Source organism: Mixophyes fleayi, chromosome 7, assembly GCF_038048845.1.
Source record: "Mixophyes fleayi isolate aMixFle1 chromosome 7, aMixFle1.hap1, whole genome shotgun sequence".
NCBI lineage: Eukaryota > Metazoa > Chordata > Amphibia > Anura > Limnodynastidae > Mixophyes > Mixophyes fleayi.
In genome coordinates, this window is record NC_134408.1 from 12,107,801 (window position 1) to 12,134,477 (window position 26,677).

At 40.8% G+C, this 26,677-nt stretch overlaps 1 protein-coding gene across 1 annotated transcript; it reads left to right on the top strand.

Annotated features, from left to right (window-relative positions):
- Positions 1-8,016: 8,016 nt before the first annotated feature.
- Positions 8,017-26,303, top strand: LOC142097323 (uncharacterized). Its single transcript, XM_075179055.1, has 8 exons — positions 8,017-8,302; positions 11,315-11,647; positions 12,768-13,067; positions 13,645-13,929; positions 16,976-17,062; positions 18,095-18,463; positions 19,641-19,973; positions 25,370-26,303. The coding sequence occupies exons 1-8, from the start codon at positions 8,254-8,256 to the stop codon at positions 25,450-25,452; spliced, it is 1,839 nt and encodes a 612-aa protein (XP_075035156.1). The 5' UTR covers positions 8,017-8,253; the 3' UTR covers positions 25,453-26,303.
- The last annotated feature ends 374 nt before the right edge of the window (positions 26,304-26,677 follow it).

Below are 26,677 nucleotides of genomic sequence, written 5' to 3' on the forward strand. Positions count from 1 at the left end.
ACTGACTTGCGCCTCCTGCTGTCTGGAGTGGCTGAAGGATGGATAGAAGGGTCCTGTATGCAGAATCCACCATAGGAGTGTTCATGTACTGATTGTGGGTGCTTAACCCCTGGAGAACAGGCCATGCTGGTGAAGATGGCCATCAGCATGGATCTTTGCAAAAAAAGGTTTTAATAAATGTCTTTCACCCCTCCGCCCCCCAAGTCATTTAATCACCAGCACTCATAACGTGGGCTGAGTTCCCCTGGACATGTTCGGATGTGGCACTGTTTACAGTAAGCCCTGGCAGCCATAAGCTGGTGGTTGTAGAACTACATGGGGTCACGGCAATTTTTGACACTCATTTCATCTATTGAAATCTGAACTGTATAGCGAAACGGAGGGAAGGAGCGCTACTGAGGATGAAAGGGTGAAGGTGGAGAGGAAGGGGTGTGTTGCACCTGTACCTATTATTTTATTATCACATGTACAACTTATAGGAAGAGAATCCTTGTATTATAGCAGCTCTTGCCTACCAAGAGTCGAGCGCAGTCCTGTACCCCTCCGATTCCCACCTGAGGGTGACCCATTGTCTTCAGCCCTTCCCATGGGAATACGTCAAGATTAAAACCTCACTACATTTCTCTTTTGCTTTCTCTTTACTTTGCAGAACAACTGTTCTCTTATATTTTAAATTGAATTTCACTTTATACCTCTCCCTGTCACAATTTTTCACCCCCCAAAAATCTTGCAACCCCCTCAAAGCATTGCACCCTAGGACAATAAGACTCTACTTCTAGCCGTGTTTGTCTGAAATAACAATTGTTTTCTGCCAATTTGGCGTGGGTCTTTCCATTAATAATCTTTAGGCTGGAGATTTTAAACCAAAGTATAAAACATATAATTAGGGACAGAGGCACAGTGAAGAAATCCTTGTAATGGAAGATCGATGTTTTGCATCATTCAGGGTCAGTGTGAATGTTACTTTAATGAAGAGATTTGATCAAACCTCAGGTTTTTGTGGCGTTTTGATATGAGATTTGTAATTTAAGAGATTTAAAAAAGAGTAAACCGCACCAGGGGCAGACGCAGGATTTTTAAATATAAATTTAAAAATATATATATATATATATATATATATATATATAGGATCGGTAACGCATGCGCAGCAGCTCCATTTCGGCGACGCTGAATTATAAAGCAGCCGCGGCGCTGTCAAAGGAGCGTCCACGGCGATGCTGTATTGACCACCGCGGACTCTTCTTTGACAAAGCTGCGGCTGCTGTACAGTACATTGCTGTGTATGGGCACTGTTTAGTGTCCGTTCTTTGCGGGGGGAGGGGTTTCTGTAGAACCAGAAACCCCCCCTGCGCACATCAAAGCACATGGTTTAAAACCCCCAATTTTTAGAAATACAAACTGCTCCATGTATTAACTACATTGCAAACCAGATTTTATGAAAAATAAAATAAAATAGAGAGAGACATGGTTCACCCACACACTGTTTGAGCTTCCCTGTCAGAAATGGGAAAAATTGCATAATTAAAGTTTTAAAATAAACATCCCTTACATTCTAGCCCAGCCTACTCAGCTAAGGGGCCTGTCCTCTAGGGCACAGCACCGGTCCCCTACTTATACCTCTGGCTGAGGTGCACATGTGTTAAAAAGTAAAAATCTGCCAGTCTGCACTGACAGCACATGGCTGTAATTTATAAAACTACAAGCACCAGCATGCACATGGGTATCACTGCCACATGGGCTGCATTAATAATTAAATTTTTGTTGCCCCATAATTTGAATTCTAATGTTGGGTCTTGAATAAATACTGAAATCTTCTTTTCTTCATTCGATGTAATTCATATGGATAATAAAGAATAAACCTGATGGACAAAACGAAGCGCTCACAAGGAGCACCAGACGCAAAATGAGTTCATCTCCACTGAATCAGCCGACTTAATAGCCGGCTGGAGTGATCTCTTACACCACTCAGCCAATCACGGATAAGGAATTGGACCCAATCGTCTGCCTGGCTATTATGTAAGCAGGCTCACCGGACATTAACTAATTTTGCATTGGGTGCTCCTCTAGAATTGTTTGTTTCATCCTCAGGAGGGGGGGAGGGGTTATTAACCCATATAGATGATGTCTGACCACGAGAAGAAGATTTCAGATAAGCGTTTATCAGGGACCCAATAATAGAATTCAAATTATTTAAGCGATACAAATGTAACTATTTTCTCATTAGGGGGCACAATTATTATTATCTCCTAATGCAGCACAATTAATTATTTATTTTCTCCTGAGGGGACACAATTAATTATTTAACACAAATTAATACAAATAATTCTTGTAATCTCTAACATGACATGACCCTTTGATATAAATATAGAGTGTGCTAATGTATTAGACAGAATCCAAATACATAAGCTTTAAATAGGGGACCACCAATTTCAGCATCAGAAAAACAGGACGGTCTGTAACACAGATTACAGCAGGCACATTTTAAAACAAATGCAAAATTCTAAAATCTTCAAAGTGTTAACACATTAATAATATTGGTTGTATTAATTGTATTATTAGTATTATTATTCCATATGCATATTTTAATATTATAATTACAGTGATTCATCACTTCTACAGCACATTACTTTTTTCTTAAATAATTGTTATATTAATTGTTACATTATTTATATTAGATTTAATATACTGTATATTCACCTATCAGCTCTGTAACATATGCTGTATGACTAAAAAAGAATGACCAACTGTCATTACCAGAGTCCGCCAGCTGGTGGCAGTCTGTCTCTACCAAATATATTTTTTACTTTATTTTCTCCAGCGAGTTGAACAACTGATGAAGTAAAATTTTAAAGGCAAAATATACATTTAGCATATAATGTATCGGATTAATTGAAATCTAGATCACACGGTCTGAACAAAAATGCAAACGTTTTGAAAGTTTGATACTTTCCTTAATGAATCAGGCTCTATGAGTCTGCAATTATGTGTCTATAATCTGACCTTCATCATCATCATCATCATCATCATCATTTATTTATATAGCGCCACTGACTCCGCAGCGCTGTACAGAGAACTCATTCACATCTGTCCCTGCCCCATTGGAGCTTACAGTCTAAATTCCCTAATATAGACACACACTCACACACATAGAGAGGGAGACAGACAGACAGGTAGAGACTAGGGTCAATTTTGATAGCAACCAATTAACCTACTAGTATGTTTTTGGAGTGTGGGAGGAAACCGGAGCACCCAGAGGAAACCCACGCAATCACAGGGAGAACATACAAACTCCACACAGATAAGGCTGTGGTCGGGAATTGAACTCATGACCCTAGCGCTGTGAGGCAGAAGTGCTACCACTTGCCCTTCACCCTGCTAGACACAGCACAGTGAGCTTAATAAGATAACGGTACTGACTTAGTGATTTCATTCATAGTCCAATCAACAGTTATACCTAAACAGCCAATACAATTAACATTTTATAATATATATTCAGAAAGATTGTACATAATCCCTGTGACTGCAGCGTCGCCCCAATGCGAATCGTTGGTGACCCAGGTCACGAAAGTTAATTTGACATATGGTGGACTATAAATGGTGATTTCCCTGTGTCAACGCCCAGCAGTTAATGTAAAACTCTCTTCAATGTAGTAGAAAGCAATCCATTAGGCAGGGCAGCGAGGCCGCTTAAAGTCCCTCCCTGGGTCTGATGTTATTGGTTTACTAATGCATTTGTATTGGTGCCATGCTCACTTAGATGTATCAACCTTAATTTTTATATCACTTAATGCTGAATGTTACAGACAGGAGATCCCTATTTTTTTTATTCCTGCCCCAATGGTAGACATATGCTGGGGTGTTAAGAGTCTCAGTTTGTAGGAGTAATTCATTGTTTGCAGGAGACTGTGCTCACGGCCTTGAATATAGCAGACAGGAGATAAGCCAACCCCCCCCCCCTGGGGAGTATTCCTGTGTGAAAATGAGAGAATGTAGTAACATCTGTGTAAAGGGAGCATGAGTGGTTAAAACCTTTTGGGGCGTAGTTTTCTGTAATACGTGATTTTTGCTATATAGATGGGGACTTGTAACTAATAAAGCAGAGTTTATTGTACACGCAAACCACGCAGTGTATTTAATTCTCTCCAGCTGATGAGCTCATAACTAATAAACTGATACTTACAGGTGAACAACCTGATTTAGATTCGACAGCATACTGGGATGTTCTTGGTTGTATTATGCTTTTGAAGAATAAAGATTTCTAAAAATAAATAAATAGTACAAAACATAAAACTGTACAATAATATTATGCAATGGCATAATATACAAGTAATAACTATAAATAAATATACTGTGTACTATAAATATACTAGATAAAACATCCCGTACTATATCGAGCCAATTAAATTCACTGTATTTATCTCGTTTTGGGTTTGCTGGTCCCTCGGAGCTTGACCTCAATTCCTTGTCCGTTCCCTCTAACCCCCCCATCCCCTCTTTATTATTATTATTACAATTTATTATGTATTTTTATAGCACAGAGGTATTTTCCCGCTTGGGTATCTGAGGTTCACATCTACAACTTTACTTAGTCCGCAGCAATGACTTTACTGCTTATTTTATGTGTCATTGTTACCTTCATGTATGTACATTATGTCTGTGATGGGTGTGTTTTGTTATATTTGAAAACCTAAATAAAGCTGTTAAAACAAAATCAAAGTGTCATTAAGTCCCACAAGTACAAAAGTGTTTAAAATAGAAAACCAACAGGTCTCCTGTTGTCATAAAGGTCTGGCATATCCATCCCCACTTGGTCCATAAGGATAGACTCTATGCCACACAACCTGGAATAAAGGGGGTCTGTATTATGGGTTTCAGACAAATGTCTATACAAAGCATGTGTGGTATTTTTATTCTTAGAGGCAGATTCAATTCCTAAAAAAATTGTGCAATTTATTGCGACCGCACATTTTTTACCAGTAGTACCGTAAAAATTGACACTCATTTTTGCTCGCACCTCTATGGGGTGCAAAAAATGGGGGCTATTTCTACAAAAAAAAATGCATGAAGTGTCTCTTGGCAGTTTCAGGGGCACATCGGCCAGATTTTTTTAGGAATTGAATCTTAATGTGCTATTGATGTTCTTAGATACTGGACGTTCTTTGAAGAACCTGTCACAAGTCACATGTACAGATTGAAAGGTACGTAGCATATGAAGTTTGGCAAGTGTTGTCGCTTTCATTTAAAAAAGACCATTGCTATTTCCCACCCACTTAACCCTTCAGAGTTTATATATATGTAGATCAATTATGTATATAAAAATATTGTTGGTTTAAACAAAGGGGACCGGTGAGGATCCAGTTTATTATGTATTCTGTTTTCATCACATGTATTTTGTATTGAGTGCTCCTTGTTATTGCATGCTTTGTGTTTCTTTCTGTCAATTTGTGCTTTGTCACAGACAGTGGGTGGGGAAAGCTGCATGCAAGGCATTGTAATTGGGGGAGGATCCAGCAGGGGGCGTGCAGAATCACCCTGAGAATACACCCGCACGATGTGCCAGGTGTGAATAAAGGGTTGTATACACCTATAGGGCTAGTCCCAGCATCGCACGCCGATTTCTTTCCTGCTATGGTTTAATTGGCAAATAAAGCTGTGACCTATTTTGGCCAATGCCTGTCTCCCAATTATTATTTAGCGCCAGACTGCATTGTGCCAGCTGGTCGGCCTATACTCTTTAGTTGTAACTTCTTTTTGGTAATCAGCATTTAAAGTACAATTATTTTTAATGATCAACAAGTGGATTTCAACCAGGAATGTTTGTGCCAACTAGCGGCATTCAGTTTGGTATTAGAATCCACTTCCTTGAAACTGGTTCAAAAAAGAAGTTGTGATTGATCCACTTTAATTACAAAATCAATCATTGGTTTGCAAAATGTGTACATAATTCCTAGGTTGTAGTGATTGGAGTTTAAGTAGTTAATGAAACTATTAAGATGTTTTCTTATCCCCATTCCACATGAAGACCAAGTGGTAAATTTATCAAAACTTCTAAAAAGGAAAAGTGCAGGTGTTGCACATAACAACCAATCAGATTCTAGCTTTCATGTTCTACAATGTACTAGATAAATGACAGCTACAATCTGATTGGTGCCTATTCGTCACGGTAAAGAAGACTGATAACTCGCTTAGAGTTTTGTGAACAAGTCCCGTAAAAAACTTACACTCAATATCTGAACTTTAAACAATAATAATTTCTTAACCTTTTTTTGAAAGGTAATTGAAGATGTTAGGAAAAATGATGGAAATAGTTACATTAACTTATACTGTATAACCAAATACCATTAGCAGTCTAAATCCTGTATATTCTATAATTCTATAATATGTTGGAGATAATGTATATTTCTAACACATTACAATTTCACTTGTCCCTTTAACTATATTGTGTGACTCTTCCTGTACTTTCACTCCATAGATGTATACATGCAGAAGAGAACACGTCATTTGTATAACACACAACTGATTCGGCCGATTGATCGTCGCTGCACATGAAGATATCAGTCTATATTAACCAGTAAGTAGTATGTCTTTGATCTGAAGTTAACATGGAGAAGCAGGTTCTTGGATTTCCTTAATTAACTAAACCAATATATATGTAATAAGGAGTCTTTATCAACAGAATAGTCACTGATTCATTTGTTCGCTATCCTTTTATGTTATACTCCGTAGGCTCCAAATTGGTATCCTGTCTCTTCCACTGTATTAAGTTAACTGTTGTTTTGCATAACCAAACAAATAAATTGTGTGTCTGAAATGGTGAGTTACTTTTAATTGTTAATACAGCTGGCTACTGTAATGTCATTATTTCTTCACTAACGTCATCAGATCAAGAGATTCAGTAGTGTAGTTGAAACAGAAAAATGAATTGTCCACAATAAGTTAAAGTTGGATACAGATGATATGCCCTTCATTTATGGCTTTATATTAAATGAATAAATTCCGTTAGTCAAATTAGTACAAAATAGATAAATATCAGATAGATATGTTAGCATATCAATATTTCTTCCATATAGTGTTAATAGGCACACACTGGGAAGTTCTTTGTGGTATAACTATTTATAATAAGCTATTTATTTATAATTATACAGACATGAAAAACGCACGCAAACACGGGAAGAACATACAAACTCCACACAGATAAGGCCATGGTCGGGAATTGAACTCATGACCCCAGTGCTGTGAGGCAGAAGTGCTAACCACTGAGCCACCGTGCTTATGTCTAATAAATGTCTTACTACAGTGATTCCTAAATACTGTATCAGGACACTTGGATGAATATGTAACAAGATCCACAGTGACCCAGAGAGGAAAACTCTATATTTACTAAACCTTCTAAAAAAAATATATATAAAAGTGGAGATGTTGCCCATAGCAACCAATCAGATGCTAGCTATCATTTTATAGAATGTACTAGATAAATGACAGTCAGAATCTGATTGGTTTCTACAGCCAACACATGAATTTTCCTTTTTAGAATGTTTGCTAAATCTAATAAATCAAGGAGATGTAATATGGATTAGTTGTAAAATATAGTTTAGCTGGAAATGAAAAAGATCCCCTGGGATTCACTTTAATATTCAAACATGCTCATATCTAGTGATTATTCTGCTGTCATTCCTTTACAAAAGTGGCTTCAAATATCACAACACATACGTTATTGTAACACACTATTGTTAAAATATTGAAATATAAATAAAACACAAAATGATAAATAAATAGCAGTATGTTTGTTTTCAGTGTTCTGCAGCTAATCTGTGTCATTTGCAACTAAAATATAGTTCATTTGTCATCCACACGTCTAAGATAGTAACACGTTAATGTGTTGTAACAAACTGGATGTGAATCTTTCCTACCTGAAGAATACAGATACTCAGCTTGTGTGTATACAGCTCTGAATAAGGCAACAGGAAAAGTTGCATATTCAATAAACCTCCTGCAGTAACTAAGGTCTGCAGCTCACTCATTGGGAGACCTTCATCCACATTTCATGCTGGTCTCCCTTCTCCCCCTCCTCAGTATGGATGCAGTACGCCTGTCCATGAGATAGGGGCTTGCATTCCTGCACCACTTACATCTCTGGAGGGTGGTCTGCCAGTAGGAGGAGACACGGCTATGTAAATGGATGTGGTGTGACTGGCAAGCTCCTGTAGTACGTTTTGGGAGGCCCTGGTCACCTCTGTTTATTTTTGTATTACCATGTCCTCCCTGCTCTTCATCCTGCTGCTGCTGATGGTGACAGCTGTCTGTGAGTATGGCTGTCAGATGATGACACAACGTGCGGGATGCAATCATTCTCCAGCCAACACCAGCTGTAGTTCTGAGCTGCAGCATTTGTCCTTGTGCTATTGTGCTGTAGTATTTGCATGCAGACTGTTTTCAGAATGAGATAGTTACAGAGCGCTGGAGCATCAGCAACATCTCTCTCCAGAGGCATCTGTCACTGTGTATCACAATGTAATCCAACGTGTGTGTGTCTATACTACACATCTGTGTGTGTGTGTCTATACTACACATCTGTGTGTGTCTATACTACACATCTGTGTGTGTGTGTGTGTGTGTGTGTGTGTGTGTGTGTGTGTGTGTGTGTCTATACTACACATCTGTGTGTGTGTGTGTGTGTGTGTGTGTGTCTATACTACACATCTGTGTGTGTGTGTGTGTGTGTCTATACTACACATCTGTGTGTGTGTGTGTGTCTATACTACACATCTGTGTGTGTCTATACTACACATCTGTGTGTGTGTGTGTGTGTGTGTGTGTGTGTGTGTGTGTGTGTGTGTGTGTGTGTCTATACTACACATCTGTGTGTGTGTGTGTGTCTATACTGCACATCTGTGTGGGTCTCTATACCACACATCTGTGTGTGTGTGTCTATACTACACATCTGTGTGTGTCTCTATACCACACATCTGTCTGTGTGTGTCTATACTGCACATCTGTGTGTGTCTATATACCACACATCTGTGTGTATGTGTCTATACTACACATCTGTGTGTGTCTATACTACACATCTGTGTGTGTGTCCATACTACACGTCTGTGTGTGTGTGTGTGTGTGTGTGTCTATACTACACATCTGTGTGTCTCTGTACCACACATCTGCGTGCTTGGACCTGTAGCTCTTCAGCTATCTGTCATTCTCATACTGGATTATTATGATAGCATCATTGTGTTGCCCTGTGCTCTTTCCATTTGTTGCTGACAATGTCAGTGGTGTTGTATTTATTCACAGACTGAGTGGGTGAATCTGCTTCCCATAGTTCACCTCTGTTACGTTGTGTCAGATCCACACCAGGAAACCATTCCTGTGGGGATCCCATTAATAAGCCATTCCAGTCATTCAGCAATCCTAAAACGTTTTAATGATTTCTGAGGCCTGGTCGGTTTAAATACCGAACACAAATCAGCGTCTGGCACAGTACAAACTGGGACAAGCTATGAGAGAACAGCACAGCGTTTATCATTCTGTTAGACACCGTGCTGTGTGTGTTCTGTGATAGATGTGTAGTAGCTGCAGCTCTTATATCAATTAGAGGGACTCCAGGAGACAAACCAGGTCTTTACCCCTGGGAGACGCTTGCAGTGTAAGCAGATCGCAAAATAATGTGGATAATATACCCTCCTAGTGTAAAGTTGAAGGAGATTAGAAGCGTAAGTAGTGCAACTCCGAGATGACTTCTAATTAGAGATGCTCAGGCTCGGTTCATCGAGAACTGAACACACCAGGGGGTAAATGTATCAAGCTGAGAGTTTTCCGGTGGGTTTGAAAAGTGGAGATGTTGCCTATAGCAACCAATCAGATTCTAGCTATCATTTTGTAGAATGTTCTAAATAAATGATAGCTAGAATCTGATTGGCTTTTCAAACCCGCCAGAAAACTCTCAGCTTGATACATTTACCCCCCGAACTTAGGTGATCTGAGGGCTTGGTACTGTTGCGTGCCCTCGGAATTGAAAACAAGGCAAAACGTCATAGTGACGTCGTCGGATCTCGGATCTTGCGAGTTTTGAATTCCTTTTTAAGATCCAACATAGCAAAGGGGTGAGAGGGAGGGCGGACCCCCTTTTTCTTTTCTGCTACTGCTGTGTTCCAATGTGTCCTAGATGTGCTAGGAACTGCCGTGTGTTTGTGTCATTGCTCTGTCGCTTACCATCCAGCCAGGTCGCTGCAGTATTTGTCCGAAAGTGTATGAAAATAATATTGTGACCTGTGAGGTGGTCAAAATTGACTGCAAATGACTTGAAATTAGTGTTATTGAGGTTAATAATAATGTAGGATCAAAAAAAGAGCAAAACTATGTGATTTTAGCATATTTTAGGATTTTTTCTAAAAAATACAAAACCAAAATCAAAACACACGAGGGCGGTTTTACCAAAACCCAAACACGAAGCTAATCCAGATCCAAAACCAAAACCAGTTCATGGGGGTCAGTGATCATCTCTACTTCTAATATGATTTCTGTTTTACAGTATGGGGTACATTATAATACACAAGATTAAACACTTCCACAATGTGTCACAAATGACACTCCTACTCACCTAATATAAGTTGTATTTTACCGGAGTGACATCACTACTGTAAAAATATAAGGCTATATATTTCTATATATTCATGTCACTTGCGTGATGCTTTGTCTATGTTCATTGCATGATGGAAGGACCAACAGGACAACAAGATGTGTTTGGGGTCCGTCCAGCGTTTGGAAGCAGTGCAGTGAGTTTAGATCTAGGCCTAGATAATTTGTGGCTCTCCGGGAAACTACAAGTCCCAGCAGACCGGGTTTGGGGTTGGAGAGCCACATGTTTTCCAGGCCTAGTATAGGCAACCAGTAGATCACCGTTCTGAGTTCCACTCACACTGTCTTCACTTCCTGGTGACCACCTGTGAGCAAAGCCCCTAACAGTGACATTATCCAGATTTGTATGTCTGTCTCTTTAAGGCCAGATCACCTTTTTGCTATCAATCTTCATCATATGCTCCCAAGTTTTCTAGACGGGGAATGTTGGGGGAAAATATTTTTTTGTAGGATTTACCCTTTAAATATTTTTTTAAATGTATCCTTTTTATAACACTAGTTAAGTATTTCTGTTTTGCACTAATTAATTAAACAAAAAAAGCACTGCTTACAGTCTGTCAGGCATCCCGTGAAGATGCAGCAGATGAGCCAGTGGTTTCGGTGCACAGTAAGTTGTAAATACTGCACTATAAGCAACTGACCGCTACACTAGAACTTACAGCCCAATGTCTGTGCCCCTCAGGTGCCCAGCTGCAGGTCACTACCTCCCCTGTTCCTGTGGTTACTGAGACCGAAGCCACCGCCATCCTACAGTGCAAGTTCACTTCAGGAGTGACCCCGGTGGATCCTGCCCAGGTGCACGTGGTTTGGAAGAATGAAGGGAAGAAAGTCTTATCATACGTGGACAAGATCATCGCTTTCAGACCCGGGGCCGAGATCACGGAGGAGCTCCTGGCACAGGGAGACGCGTCGCTGTCTCTCCCTAATGTCACACAGGAGGATGCCGGCCTGTACTCCTGTAATATCCGACTGGCGTCCGAACAGGGGACGCAGAGTATCACCTTGATTGTTAAAGGTGAGAGTCACGTGTCTATCTGATGAAATAGGGTATTGTGTCTCATAAAGTTATAATGCTTCCATTAAATCCCAGAAAGCAATTTATGTTCTGTTTTTCTATATCTGAGAAACCTCAGGGCCTATTTCTCACATACTTGCCAAATTTTCCTCGTTGGCTTCACAGAGATCCTGGGGGAGGTGGGCGTTCGGGGGCGGAGCTTGATGAATCATCATTTTGGCCTCGTCCCCTAAATGATTGTCACAATTTTGGCCAATTACAGGAGGGGGTGGGGTTAAGATTATGTGATATTTGCATAATTAAACACCGCCCCCACCACTTATCTTTTGGGGGGGCGAGAACCGGGAGGTTGCCCTTCTCTTCCGGGAGGTCTCCCAGAGAGTAGGCAACTGTGCGTTAAATATGCTCTGTAAACCGAGCCCACCTGAACTTAGGGGATCCGAGTAGGCTGGCGAGCCGGCATGGTACTTTGGCGCTTCCTCGGATCTGAATCGAGGCAAAACTTCATCGTTGCGGATCTCGCGGGTTTTGGTTTCCTCAAATACCTCCCCTCCCCAGGAGATCAAGCACCATTTCTCACACAGAAACAGGGGTAGCAGTGTTCTTGTCGCTCTCCATTCTCTAGTGACATTGCTCAGTGGCATTGCTCACACAGAAACAGGGTTAGCAGTGTTCTTGTCACTCTCCATTCTCCAGCAACATTGCTCAGTGCCGTTGCTCACACAGAAACAGGAGGGGTAGCAGTGTTCTTGTCACTCCCCAGTCTCCAGTGCCATTGCTCAGTGCCATTGCTGATACAGAAACAGGAGGGGTAGCAGTGTTCTTGTCACTTAACAAAAATTGACTGGAAATGACTGGAAATCAATGTTATTAAGGTTAATAATAATATAAAAAAAAAAGAGCCAAATTATGTGATTTTAAAAAGAAAATAGGGATTTTAGAAAAAAAATAGGGATCCAAAACCAAAACACACGAGGGCGGTTTTGCCAAAACCAAAACACAAAGTTAATTCAGATCAAAAACCAAAACCAAAACATGGGGGTCAGTGAACATCTCTAGTATATAGATGTATGCTTTATTCTCAACAGGCTTATCCACTTAACTCATGTCTTGTCCTCAGATCACCACCACATGAGTGTGGACGGAACCACGGTGATCATGAACCAGTCTAACGAATTACGTTGCTCAGCCAGCAACCTGTCGTCTGCTGAAGTGATGTTCCAGTGGGTGAAAAACGGAGTGGTCCTCAGCACCTCGGCGCCACATGTGCTGGAAGGGACTATAAGTCAAGGATTTCAAGTTCAAAGCTCCTTCTGCTTTACTCCTGTCCTCGGGGACGATAAGGCTCGTTACTCCTGCCAAGTTATGCAAAAGATATTTCCTCACACACTCAAGAAAACATTCCATCTGACCTTCGGAGGTGAGTCCTCAGCTGCTTCGGTGGGCCTTGTAACCCATAATATATACCTGTGAGACTGTTGACTTGATTCATGAAAGACAATAGTATGTGTTCTCATACTCTACATTTAAAAAAAAGCTAATAGATCAGTACTAATGCTCGGAGAGTTGATATGAGGAATATTGTGTATATTACTGTATATTATAAGGATATTCTAATCCCCAAGGAGTACCATGACCATTTAAATGTATGAGACATAGGCTGAGTGCAGGTCATGGAACTACGGATGACTTCTATCATCCTCGTTACCGAAACAGCACTAGTTATCTCTTATAACACTGCTATCCTATTATTAAAATGCTTGAAATATTATGGAACGTATAGGAATGAAGATATTCTTTAATATTTGGCAAGATTAAATCTATAAAAACAGGACAGCATTCAGCTGGTCTCCTGCACCATAGTTTTTAAGACAAGGTCAAATTTATAATATTTGTAGTCACGGGTTTGAATTACAAAAGTTTTGTACATTTCTCTGGGTTTCTCAACCATTTGTCGAAGTAACAACAAAGAACATTTCCATCGAATTGTCTTCCAGTTCGGCCAGAGGTCTCCTTCTACCTATCAGACAAAGGTCAAAAGATTTCCTCCTTAATCTGCCTGGCGTCAGGGTTCTACCCCGATGATCTCAGCCTTGCAATAAAAAGAGATGGCCAGCTCCTAGGGTACAGAACCAATAAATGGAGGAACACCAATGGCACCTACACCCTTGAGGCTACTTACCGGACCAATGTGACATACTCGGATAGCAATGTCGACTACTCTTGTACTGTCTACCACCCTACGGTTCCTGGGGGTTCAACAGAGAGGCTGAGGTTCTTGGGTAAGTTAACTGGTTCTGGGAAAACCTTTTATGTTAATAAGACAGTTAAAAGTAATAAAGAGCCTTCTTTAGATTCGGATGTATCTCCATGAGCATCTAAATGAATATTAAATGTACATAGACTTGACCGTATCTTAGACTTGTGGAGACTTGGGGAGAGGTGGAATAGGGTCGGGCAAGCATTTGATGACGGACAAGCTAATGAGTCTTGGTCGTATCTCCAGATACGCTTTGTTGGAGGTGTATCTTTTGCAGGTACGGAAGCCTGTGGTAAAGATACGTAGTGATGATGATGATGACTATTAGCAGCGCTATCTAGCCACTTGTGATTGGTTGTTTGCGTATTGAGCCATCCAGCTGATATTACTTAATTCTTTAGTTTTATGGTTGTATTATGTGGATTTCTTATTTGTCATTTCCATTTGTCCTACTGCAGGAAAGTAGAATCCCATGGGGTTTATAAAGCGGTAAATGTTGGATGTGGATGTTTTTGTATTTAACTAAATTTTATATGGAAAATGTGATTCTTCTTTCCTTATTATACTATATTGTGTACTGTAGTATAATCCGGGGGATAGGTACTATCTCCAGGGGAAGATGCGATGAACAGCAGCAGTAAACCACACCAGTCCAGAGGTTTCAGGATGACAGACACAGCTAGTTTTATTCACCAGCTTGCAAACAAAACAACACATAAACAAAATCCTATCCGTCTGGCTACTATCTAATACATTTTATCAAGACCCTCTCTCAGGTGTTGGACCTTGTGTCCAAATACACAGTCAACATATTATTGCTCAACACAGCAGAGTCTCTCAGGAGGCAACTCACCCCCTCCCAGGTCTGAGACAATCACTGCATCTTCTAGCTGCCTTTTCACAGGCACATCACAGGTGCATCTCTTGATCAGTCTGTTTAGAGACTGGCAGACCAGAAGACCCGGACTGGGCCTTACGTATGGAGCCCATCCTTCTCTTTCTCCATACATAACCCTTACCATGTTTTGTTAGCGCAGGGAAATACCCTGTGGGAAGCTTTACACACACATCTACACATTCTCCCTGGTGTTTTAACGTACACAATGCTGGAAGTCTGGGACACATACCTCTGCCATTTAGCCTCCTTCCAGTGACTCTGTCACAGTACATATAGGGTAATGGGACTGTTGCATTTATATCTAAGACTGTTAAGCTGCATTTCTACGTAGGGTGTAAGTGTGTGCTACTGCTGTGTGATACGTCAACTCAACATACACACTTAAGTTTTTGTGGCAAAATTTTGACCTGTACATTCGAAACAAAAAATGAGTCCAACTCTATATGACCTCAAAGTCAACATGCAAAACATTGTTTTAGCTTTCTTAAATTCTCCCTGGCCTTCCTTATTTGAGTTTTTATTACTAATGAAGTCTATTTTTTTTACCCTACCACTTATTCCACCTTGCACACTATACACCCCCAAAAATCCCGGCACACTGCTGTTAGCCAGCAACAAAGTATATTTGAGTTCCCTTTCGATCACCTGCTGTTACTTACAAATTGATTGTGCCCCTGGACAGCCCCCTCTGTCCAGTTGTCTCTCTTCTATCTGCGGCTTGTGATTAACATTGGTCAGGGGTGGTACTGTGCATTGCCGAGCACCATAGCAAAATTTGGGTAGGGGCCTGGAGATGCTGTTCTTTTCTCACTTCCCCGCACCCCCACCTCTGCTCTCAGTGAAGCAGAGCAGAGGTCTTTTCTGAGTGTACGAGGTCAAACACACACTACTCAGAAGAGGCTTCTGCTCTGTTGTTTTGAGGGGTATTTGGGGGGAAAGTGGTGCTGTGGGGGGGGGGGAGCAACCTGGCATTGCAGAGCCCACCTCACCTCTGGGCCTTGTAGCTGCTGAACTCCCTATAGTTCCCCCCTTGGATCGCACGCCGTGTCAACACCTGGACACGGCTTACATTATAAGATACAGAGCGTAGACAAGCTTGTGTGGCGTGTGGACAGTAACAAACCCCCAAATATGTCCGGGCACAATACATTTGTGCAAATGAGCCTAGTATACACTTGTGCATAATAGGGAACATACTGGTTTTTGGAACTGCACCCAGGACTATTTTGCAGCATTGCAGGTTCATCTGAAAACATGCATGGTTAAAAGAGCACAAAACATCATTGTGCAGCCCACTCCGCCACCACTTTAGGACCACGCCCTTCATTCATTTCTAGTTTTTTTCCTAAAATATTATTATTATTATTATTATCCTTTATTTGTTGGGCGCCACAAGGTTTCCGCAGCGCTGTACACAGTACAAACAGTAGTACAAAAAAGGGTGACAAAGTACAGAACAATAAACACAAAGTACCAATGCTTCAGGAACTCCAGGAAGACATATGGAGTAAAGACAGAGCGGAAGAACCGGTATGGAGACAGGAGGGGAGGGGGCCCTGCTCATAAGAGCTTACATCCATAAATACCTTGTAATTATTATTATTATTTATTTATATAGCGCCACTAATTCCGCAGCGCTGTACAGAGAACTCACTCATACCAGTCCCTGCCCCATTGGAGCTTACAGTCTAAATTCCCTAACATACAGACAGAGAGAGACTAGGGTCAATTTGTTAGCAGCCAATTAACCTACCAGTATGTTTTTGGCGTGTGGGAGGAAACCGGAGCACCCAGAGGTAACCAATGCAAACACAGGGAGAACATACAAACTCCACACAGATAAGGCCATGGTTGGGAATTGAACTTATGACCCCAGTGCTGTAAGGCAGAAGTTCTAACCACTGAGCCACCGTGCTGTCCGTATAATAACTGTGCCCTGCAACGCAAAATCTAACTTGTGCATGTGTTACCAGACAAAGTATGTTAAGTCTACCAGCATTCACTATTATTACTATTATTATTATTATTATTAATAAATTTAACATTGCATAAACGTTTGGTCCTTTTGCAGATACAAAGCATATTTTATTTGACTGCTTTAATTGTCAAGAGGGCAGTATGTTGGTGCATGTATGTGAAATTTTTAACCATTGTCTGTCTGTCCTTGCAGTTGACACTTATGTACCAAAAGCATTATGGATTACAGCGATTTCTGGCTTTTTACTGGTAATCGGAATTCAAATTTTCTGCAAACAAGGTAAGGCACGGAAATCAAAAAGTGAGACAATAATGGGTTTATCCAGTTTATTCCTACATGTAGCCTACAGGCAGTGTAGGCAGCAGTTATAAGGGCATCACTAAAATCATCTCACTAGGAATTAGTGATGTCACACACTACGCTTCAGTGATGTCACCGGCTCTTATTGAACTGACTGTATGGTTAACTATTGGTTCGTGCCATGCCTGTGCCTCTACAGGTAAATAAACTACAAGCCCCAGCAACCTTTGCCAGCCGTTAACCAGCTGATAATCAGCCCATAGCTGGCAAAGCATGCTGGGACTGTAGTTTCATATCACCTGAAGAGCCACAGGTTGGCTAGGCCTGGTTAAGGCCATACAATGGCTTCAGTGTGGGTAGATGACGGGTGAGCGTTAAGAAATGTATTGGGACAGATTGAGCAGAGATTTGACAAAGTTAAGGTTAATTTTAAAAGGGGGATAGTGCAAGCTCAATGCTGGAGTGTAGAGATGAGTAAGGCAGAGGGGTGCAACATGTGGGTCGGAGACTCAGAACATGTTTTTGGGGTCCTCTGACAGATATGCCGTACAATCTACTGGAACGTGGCACTTTTGGAGTTCTAGAATAATGCCACACAGAGATTTGGGCATACTTGCCAACTTTTATAACGTCCCCTCCTAGAGACCCTGGGGACAAGGCCTATTAGGTGAATCGTTTCATTAAGCCTGACCCCCCTCCCCGGATCCGGTAGGGTGTCTGGGATGAAATTCAGGAGCTTTCTGGAAATTCCAGTAGGGTAGACAAGTATGGATTTGGGGTGTCAGAATAATGTAAAAATGACACAAGGGGTCCTACATTAAAAAAAATGTCTGCGCTCTTCAGGATTACATTATTTACCATCAATGCAGTGGCAAATCCGGGATTTGTAGATAATTTCAAGTATTTCAATTAATTCTGTAGGAAATGTGTCAGTGTGTAGATCCTGTTTCCCCTGGGACCGTGGGAAAATGCCAGCTAACAGTATCATTTTTTTTCTCCGTGCCCTTGTAGTGACTGATGTGTCGATGTGCAAGGACTGGACTGAGGGTAGTATCGCCGTCCTGAAGTGCAACATCGCAGGCCGGTACCCCAAGACCATCACTGCAGTGTGGCTGGTCCGACAAGGGGAGAAGGAGATCGAGATAAAGGAGAGAGGGTCCCTCCACTCAGCCGGGGACTACAGAGAGCTGCAGGAGCAGGACTCTTACACCTGTTGGAACATCCTGAAGAGCACATTTGTGGGTGGAATCCGCCACTCGCTTTGCTCCATCCTCTGCTTCCAGGTGCGCAAGGAGCAGCACGAAGGGGCGGAGTTTATCTGCCGCTTCATGAAAGCCGGCAAAATTCTACAGGAGAAAAAATATTCTGGAACTGTACTTGGTAAGAAAAGAAGAGGAACAGGTCAAGGGAAGAAATTGTTCTTCTTAATGTTTTACTTCTATCATCATCATCACCATTTATTTATATAGCGCCACTGATTCCGTAGCGCTGTACAGAGAACTCATTCACATCAGGCCCTGCCCCATTGGAGCTTACAGTCTAAGTCCCCTAACACACACACACAGACTAGGGTCAATTTTTGATAGCAGCCAATTAACCTACCAGTATATTTTTGGAGTGTGGGAGGAAACCGGAGCACCTGGAGGAAACCCATGCAAACACGGGGAGAACATACAAACTCCACACAGATAAGGCCATGGTTGGGAACTGAACTCATGACCCCAGTGCTGTGAGGCAGAGGTGGTAACCACTGAGCCACCGTGCTGCCCCTATGTTTCTGATTTTCCCTCTATCAGTACAAGTGACTCCCAAATGAACAAGCACCTGGTAACATTCACTAATATATGCGTAAAATTCCATCCGTTCAAAGCCATTTAGGAAATAGCAAAAGTATAACTCCCATGGGAAAATGCTGTTTGCACCTGGTTCTTTTTGCAAATAAAAATTGTGTCATCCACTGTTGTGCAAAATGTAGGATGTTCTAATGGGAGAAGCAGGGTAGGATGGGGCTAAATACAGGTGTACGCCATGTATTTACCCACATGACAAAAAAATAGATTTTGTTCTGTGGGACAGGTTATTTAAATAAGTTTCCAGGGGTGGGGAACATTTAGCTGGTGTTCCTGGTTTTGTGGGGTCTGCAGAGGATTTTTCCCTGCACACTTCCAGTTTTACCATGCGGTTTGGTCTAGACTGCATGTAATCAACTAATATGTTTATATCAATTATATGCATTACACAGATTAGAATAACTTATAATGTATATAAGTGTATAGCAAATTCTGTTGTATCAATAAACTATTTTTCATGTAAGATAATTATAATAAGGATGTGTATGGTTAAACTATGAATATTATGGTTTTTGACAGATTTTTTTTTCAGGCTGAAAGTGGGGAATTAATTGATCTGTAATGTTTGCGCTGTAATGTTTATTTTTGGATTGATCGATAGTTGTGTAAATTCTGATTATCAATGGGAAACCTTATACGTCAATCTGACCCAGAAATGATCCATAACAGTTTGTTTTTCTTACTTCTACCGTTATTTTTCTCGCCAGATAATTACGGGTTCTACTCTGTGTCTGAAGTTTGTGTCCCTGAGATGTGTAACGAGGGGGAGAAGTTAACCCTCAGCTGCGCCATGAAGGGGAACGTCCCCCGTGACATCAGATTTATGTGGGAGAAATGCTTGAACGAGGAGCGGACGGTGATCTTAAAGGATCAGGACATCAGTTACCAGGTCACGGAGAACAAGTCGCCCGGGCAGATCTGCTCCTTCCTCACCTTCTGCCCAACGTGTGAGGATTCCGGAGCCGTGTTTACCTGTTCCTTCACCGAGAACGAGGGCCGGATCCTCGCAGAGAGCAGCTCAAAGCCTCTGAAAGTGGCCGGTAAATACTCTAAATGTCCCATAAGCACTTACATGGGAGGCCCAGATGGATATGGAGGGCTGCTTGATATCATAGCCTGAGTGATGGCACCAAAATGCCTTCAACCTCTTCCATGCTAGGAGTGAATGAGATTTGTAGAGAATATGTCCTACGATATGGTGGTCCCACCACTTTATAGGTGTAATAGGAGACAATGGTCAAACTAAGCGCTAGATTTAGCAAACTGCGGGTTTGGAAAAGTGGAGATGTTGCCTATAGCAACCAATCAGATCCTAGCTTTCATTTATTTAGTGCATTCTACAAAATGACAGCTAGAATCTGATTGGTTGCTATAGGCAACATCTCCACTTTTTCAAACCCGCAGTTTAGTAAATATACCCCTAAGTATCAAATACCTACCTGGTGATTGTAAGCAGGATCACATTATATAAAAGAAAAACATACTTTTTAGTGTGTAAACGGGCTAAAATAATCTAATATCTACCTCATTTAATTGTAAATATAAACTCTAATATTACATTTATTGTGTACAGAAACATTTTTTTTTACTCCAGATGTGTATTATGAAGTGATTTTGACTAGGGTGAGAGCAACTGTTGTGTTCACTGTTCATAAATGGTTACATGTGAGAGATTAAACGGAAGCAGGAGGGGCGGAATAGAACAATATGTAGATTATCAACATTAAAGTGTTAACAGTGGCGCAGAGTGTTTCAGCCCATCCAACTCGTGTGTGCCAATGAATGGGCAGGTCTGAAATAGAAGGCACCAGGGCAATGTGTAGACAATCCGAGCATCTGAGCATTAATATTAGCACATGAGGCAACTGTGACTCCAGTGCGATGCCAATTAAGGGTTAATTACGTGAGCGTTTTTAAAAAAATATTGGCTGCATGCTTGTTCCTATATTAAAATGGCATTTACAATGTAGTTGCATTTTCAAGCTGCTGCGTACAGAATCGTCAATTGTTTGTTGTGTTTTATAACACATCCTTTCAATTTTACTTTTACATTTTTCTTAAGACTAATTAATATAGGCAGCAAAATGTTTGACATATCACACAAAGACAACCCAACTTTAAAAAGAATGCTGCAACCAACCGTACATTTTAATGCTCACCCATGTAAACAGCTCAATAGAAAAAATTATTTAAAACCATGAGAACTGTAGATGCTCGGGCTCGGTTTTCTGAAAATCGAGCCCACCGAACATAGGGGATCGGTACTTTCATGCGTCCTCGGATCTCAATCAAGGCAAAATACCATTGTTGTGTTGTCGGATCTCGCAGGGTTTGGATTCCATAAGTACCTCCCTCCCCAGGAGATCCAGTGCCACTGCTCACACAGAACCAGGGTTAGCAGTGTTCTTGTTACTCTCCATTCTCCAGTGACACTGCTCAGTGCCATTGCTCACACAGAAACAGGGGTAGCAGTGTTCCTGTCACTCTCCATTCTCCAGTGACATTGCTCAGTGCCATTGCTCACACAGAACCAGGGTTAGCAGTGTTCTTGTTACTCTCCATTCTCCAGTGACACTGCTCAGTGCCATTGCTCACACAGAAACAGGGGTAGCAGTGTTCCTGTCACTCTCCAGTCTCCAGTGACATTGCTCAGTACCATTACTCACACAGAAACAGGGATAGCAGTGTTCCTGTCACTCTCCATTCTCCAGTGACATTGCTCAGTGCCATTGCTCACACAGAAACAGGGGTAGCAGTGTTCTTGTCACTCTCCAGTTCCATTGCTCAGTGCCATTGCTCACACAGAAACAGAGGTAGCTGTGTTCTTGTCACTCTCCAGTCTCCAGTGCCATTGCTCAGTGCCATTACTCATACAGAAACAAGAGGGGTAGCAGTGTTCTTGATACTTGACAAAAATTGACTGGAAAGGACTGGAAATTAATGTTATTGAGGTTAATAATAATGTAGGAAGAAAAAAAGAGCCAAATTATGTGATTTTAGAAAAAAGATAGGGATCCAAAAAACGCGAGGGCCAAAAACAAAACACAAAGTTAGTCCAGATCCAAAACACGGGGGTCAGTGAACATCTCTAATGACAACCTTACAAGCACTTAAAGCTGTTTTCAGCGAATGTTGAAAAAAAATACTCTTTTATGAACATACCACCCAATTATTGTGCTTACTACTCTATTAAGACATCTCCTCTTTCTTCTCTGTTTCACATAGATTGAGCGAAACTGGGAAATTGTGATGTCTATAGGAAACAAAATTTGTATTTCTTATTTACTGAACTTCAACAATGTATCTTTATAAGTGTAGCAAAGGCTGATTTGTTTGAATTGTTCAAAACTCTAAAACACACTACCTCCAGTAATTATCCTACAGGAATATAATAACAGCCTATTTATGAAAAACAAAACACTTACATCCGTGTACTCTTGTGTTATGTACAACTGAAACCTGTTCAAAACAATCTCTTCATTGAAAATTTTAACTCGACTATGCTTCGTTTTTGTTGAATAAACTAGTTTGTGTCATTATTGTGGACATATAAGTTGTGATGTTTGTTTACATGTACACATGTGTCGATGTGATTAAATCATTACATCATTTTAATGTATTCAATCATGCATACATATATCAACGTGCAAATGTGTCTGTCTGTTTATTTGCTTCTTTAAGAGATATGTCGATGTGTCTCGCAATGTAGGAAGGATATAGGCTTTATGTAGACGAAACAGAAAGTGGAGGAAATCAGAGCAGAACTATCAGCAACATACATAATGTTATTTTTAATTATTAGTAATCAGTATAACAGATACATCAAGAGTACACAATTATTTTTTTTACATTTTATTCAATATGTTTTATGACATCTAAGACTTTTGTTTACTAGTAAATGTTATATATATGAATGTATGTATTTTTTTATATTTAATTGCATTATATAGGATTTAGGTGGAATTACATGGCATAACCCAATATGTACTTAGATAATTAGGAAAAGTTGGCAATGATGGCATATCTCCCAACTGTCCCAATGTCAGTGCTCTGTCCTGCCCGCGGACATGATTGTGGGTGGGATTGTTGGGGGGAAGGGAGGTATAAAATGAGCAGCCTAGTGCCCCCTTTATGACGTGGCCATGCCCCCTGTCCCACACGGGGAGACCATACAAACTCCTCACAGATAAGGCCATGGTTGGGAATTGAACTCATGACTCCAGTGCTGTAAGGCAGAAGTGCTAACCACTGAGCCACCGTGAGTGGTCCTTTAAAGAGTATCACTGTGATATGTTAATAACTTTTGATGAATCAAATTAAAGAGTTCACAGCCACCTAATATTATTGAGAGCATGGGTCCAGCAAAGTTGACAAAAAAATAATATAGTATATATTATTTAACATATATTAAAAAATGTTTTTGCTAATTGTGGGATTAATAAATTGAAGGTCAGCTAAACCCCCCCAAAATGTTTTACTGTTAAACTCACCCACACTCACGTTCCCACAGACCCAAACACACAAAACACACAACTTATCTGATTTACACTAATAAGCATAGTACATCTATAATTTTTGGTATTTTCTTACAATTATGGTATTTTCAGAAGACCCTTATAGCAGGATATAATATTATTATTAATTACATATATCTTAGATAATAATAATTAAAAATGAATTCATTGATGCAAATTTATTTTCAGATTTTTTTTTTACATTTTATTTCTGCTTGGTTGGCAGTTGAGTGGCGGTTCTTGCTTCCGGTGTTACCTATGAGTGCGCAGACATTTAAGGCTCCCTACAGATAATTTATATTCCAGTACCTCTTACTGAACTATAAAAATTAAGCAAAGATTAATTATGTTTATTTTCTTTTATAGATAGGTACCGCTAGTTGGTCTATATATTTTTTGTGGTACAATTTTTTTTTTAAGCAAATAAGACACAACACAAATCCTCTATTGACATTTGTATGGTCATATTTTAAGCACTTATCACTAAAGGCGTTGAAACACATCTCCCAATCACGCGTCTACACACCATAGATCTGGTACAGCCAATCACTGGTGTTCGCACAATAAGCATGAGGTTTCATCCTTGTAACATATTGGAGTAGTCCAAACAACTACAGTCACTGTATTTACAATATATACAGTGTCAGTCCACCATGGGCTGGTACAGTGCTGTGCTAGATTTGATTGGCTAACACCGCCTGTTGTTGACTTGTCCATTAGGCCATATAAATACAGTACTTCTGCACACAGCATCAATAATGGCCTTAAAGTCACAAGTTGTTTTCCAGTAAGGAAACAAAATGTATTAAAATCTGTAGCTTTATGTAAAGAGGAAGAGATCAGAGATCAGCGTTAATATCACAGGGTGGAGAGATGTTGCCCATAACAGCCAATCAGATTCTAGCTATCATTTTGTAGGCTGTACTAGATAAATGATAGCTAGATTGGTTGCTAAGGGCAACACCTCCACTTTTCCTTTTTAGAAGGTTTGATAAATCCATCCGTTTGTCCAAGACAGACGGGTACTCCTATTATTGGCAACCTGAGGCATAAACTTCTGGAGATGGCAACATGTAGGGGGAAAAAACTTTCTCCTGTAAAAGTGTAAATCAATGGTTTCTAGATGGGTAGATCTAAAAATAATGAAACAATAATTAAAATGACCACCCTACTTGTATATGTATCACCAACAGAGAGACAAAATAACTCCAACAGGGAGAGGGAGACAAAAGAACTCCGACAGGGAGAGGGAGGAAAAAGAACTCCATCGGAGAGGGAGGAAAAGAACTCCGACAGGGAGAGGGAAGCAAAAGAGCTCCGACAGGGAGAGGGAGGCAAAAGAAGTCAGACAGGGAGAGGGAGACAATAGAACTCCAACAGGGAGAGAATAGAACTCAGACAGAGAGAGAGAGAGGCAAAAGAACTCCGACAGGGAGAGGGAGGAAAAAGAATTCCGACAGGGAGAGGGGAAGCAAAAGAGCTCCGACGGGGAGAGGGAGGCAAAAGAAGTCAGACAGGGAGAGGGAGACAATAGAACTCCAACAGGGAGAGGGAGAGAATAGAACTCCGACAGGGAGAGAGAGGCAAAAGAACTCCGACAGGGAGAGGGAGGAAAAAGAACTCAGACAGAGGGAGGGAGGCAAAAGAACTCCGACTGGGAATGGTAGACAAAAGAGCTACGACAGGGAGAGGGAGGCAAAAGAACTCGGACAGGGAGAGGGAGGCAAAAGAAGTCAGACAGGGAGAGGGAGGCAAAAGAAGTCAGACAGGGAGAGGGAGACAAAAGAACTCTGACAGGGAATGGGAGACAAAAGAACTCCGACAGGGAGAGGGAGACAAAAGAACTCCGACAGGGAGAGGGAGGCAAAAGAACTCCGACCGATAGTGTTTAATGTTTGATTTTGTCATCTCACATTTTCCAGAACCAAAGAAGAACAACTGGTCTCGAACATACCAGGACTGGGGCTTCCGGGCATTTGATGAGACAGTGATCACTGAGATGTGAGCTGGATTTCTGGGTAATTCTCAATACCACCCCCCACCCCCATCTTACCTATTTTCTGTTCTGCATTTTGATCTCACCTCCCAGGCATGACAACGCAATATGAATGATCTGTATCGGCGACTGGATCCTTATACTCAAACTTGACCAGCTTGTTACAAACTTAAAACCATGAAGGACATGAAAGCATAACTGGTGGATGGTGTGTGGTCTGTTACAGCTCCACATTGTGTCATTTTGTGTCACAAAACTGGATGTTTGTATATGAAGATGGTCATCACACAGTGACCGATTCTGGTGTTTCTATCGGGACATAACAGTATTTCATCATGTACTGACAAGTCACAGACTGTGGACACAGATGGTACGAAATACAATTATTGGCAGAAGTCGGCACCGTCTATAGACGACATAAAAAGAATTTATATCACGTTCTATCACAATGTGACAAATACTGTACCTAGTCTTGTAGCAATACTGTTTGTGGCATTGTTCATGCCATCACTGCTATTTAATGTATTTATTGAACTTTGTTGAAACAAAATATATAAAGTTATATATAAAATAAAGGATTATAGGAGGTGGGAGAGGCACAAATTGTAATGAAAAAAATGTGATCTTATTTTTCAAGTTTCTAAAATGTGATGAATAAATAAATACACTTGAGTCATCCATAGAAACTAGCAATAGTTAGGTTAGAACAGTAAAAACAAAAAACAATGTAATAGTAAGACTGTGAAGCAGCTATTCTGAAGCACAGATTGTTTTTAGAAAAATGTTTCATTTTTCATGTAACGTAACTGGCATTATTATACCGTCGTTGTTAAAGTTGAATAAAAAAAAGTTCAACATTTTCTGAATTCTAACTGTATTAGTGCAGCGGAGCTCAAAATTAAATTCCCGGAGAGGCAGGAGTTAATGTAGCGGCACCTACAAAAGAGCATGGATTTATGGAACAGATGGAGCAAACGCTTGCAATGGCTGCGGATTTAAATAGAGTTAGGTTGCAATGGTTGCGGAGTTGGGTGAAGTTAGGCTACAATGGCTGTGGAAATGGGTGGAGTTAGGTTGCAATGGCTGCGGAGTTGGGTGGAGTTAGGCTACAATGGCTGTGGAATTGGGTGGAGTAAGGTTGCAATGGCTGCGGAGTTGTGTGGAGTTAGGTTGAAATGACCATGGAGTTGGGTGGAGTTAGGTTGCAATGGCTGCGGATTTGGGTGGAGTTAGT

Excerpts from the sequence above, each read along its gene's own strand:
- LOC142097323 (XM_075179055.1), top strand. The coding sequence starts at position 8,254 with ATGTCCTCCCTGCTCTTCATCCTGCTGCTGCTGATGGTGACAGCTGTC. Across the intron at positions 18,464-19,640 it reads ATATTCTGGAACTGTACTTG|ATAATTACGGGTTCTACTCT; the intron begins GTAAGAAAAGAA and ends TTTTCTCGCCAG. Across the intron at positions 19,974-25,369 it reads AAAGCCTCTGAAAGTGGCCG|AACCAAAGAAGAACAACTGG; the intron begins GTAAATACTCTA and ends CACATTTTCCAG.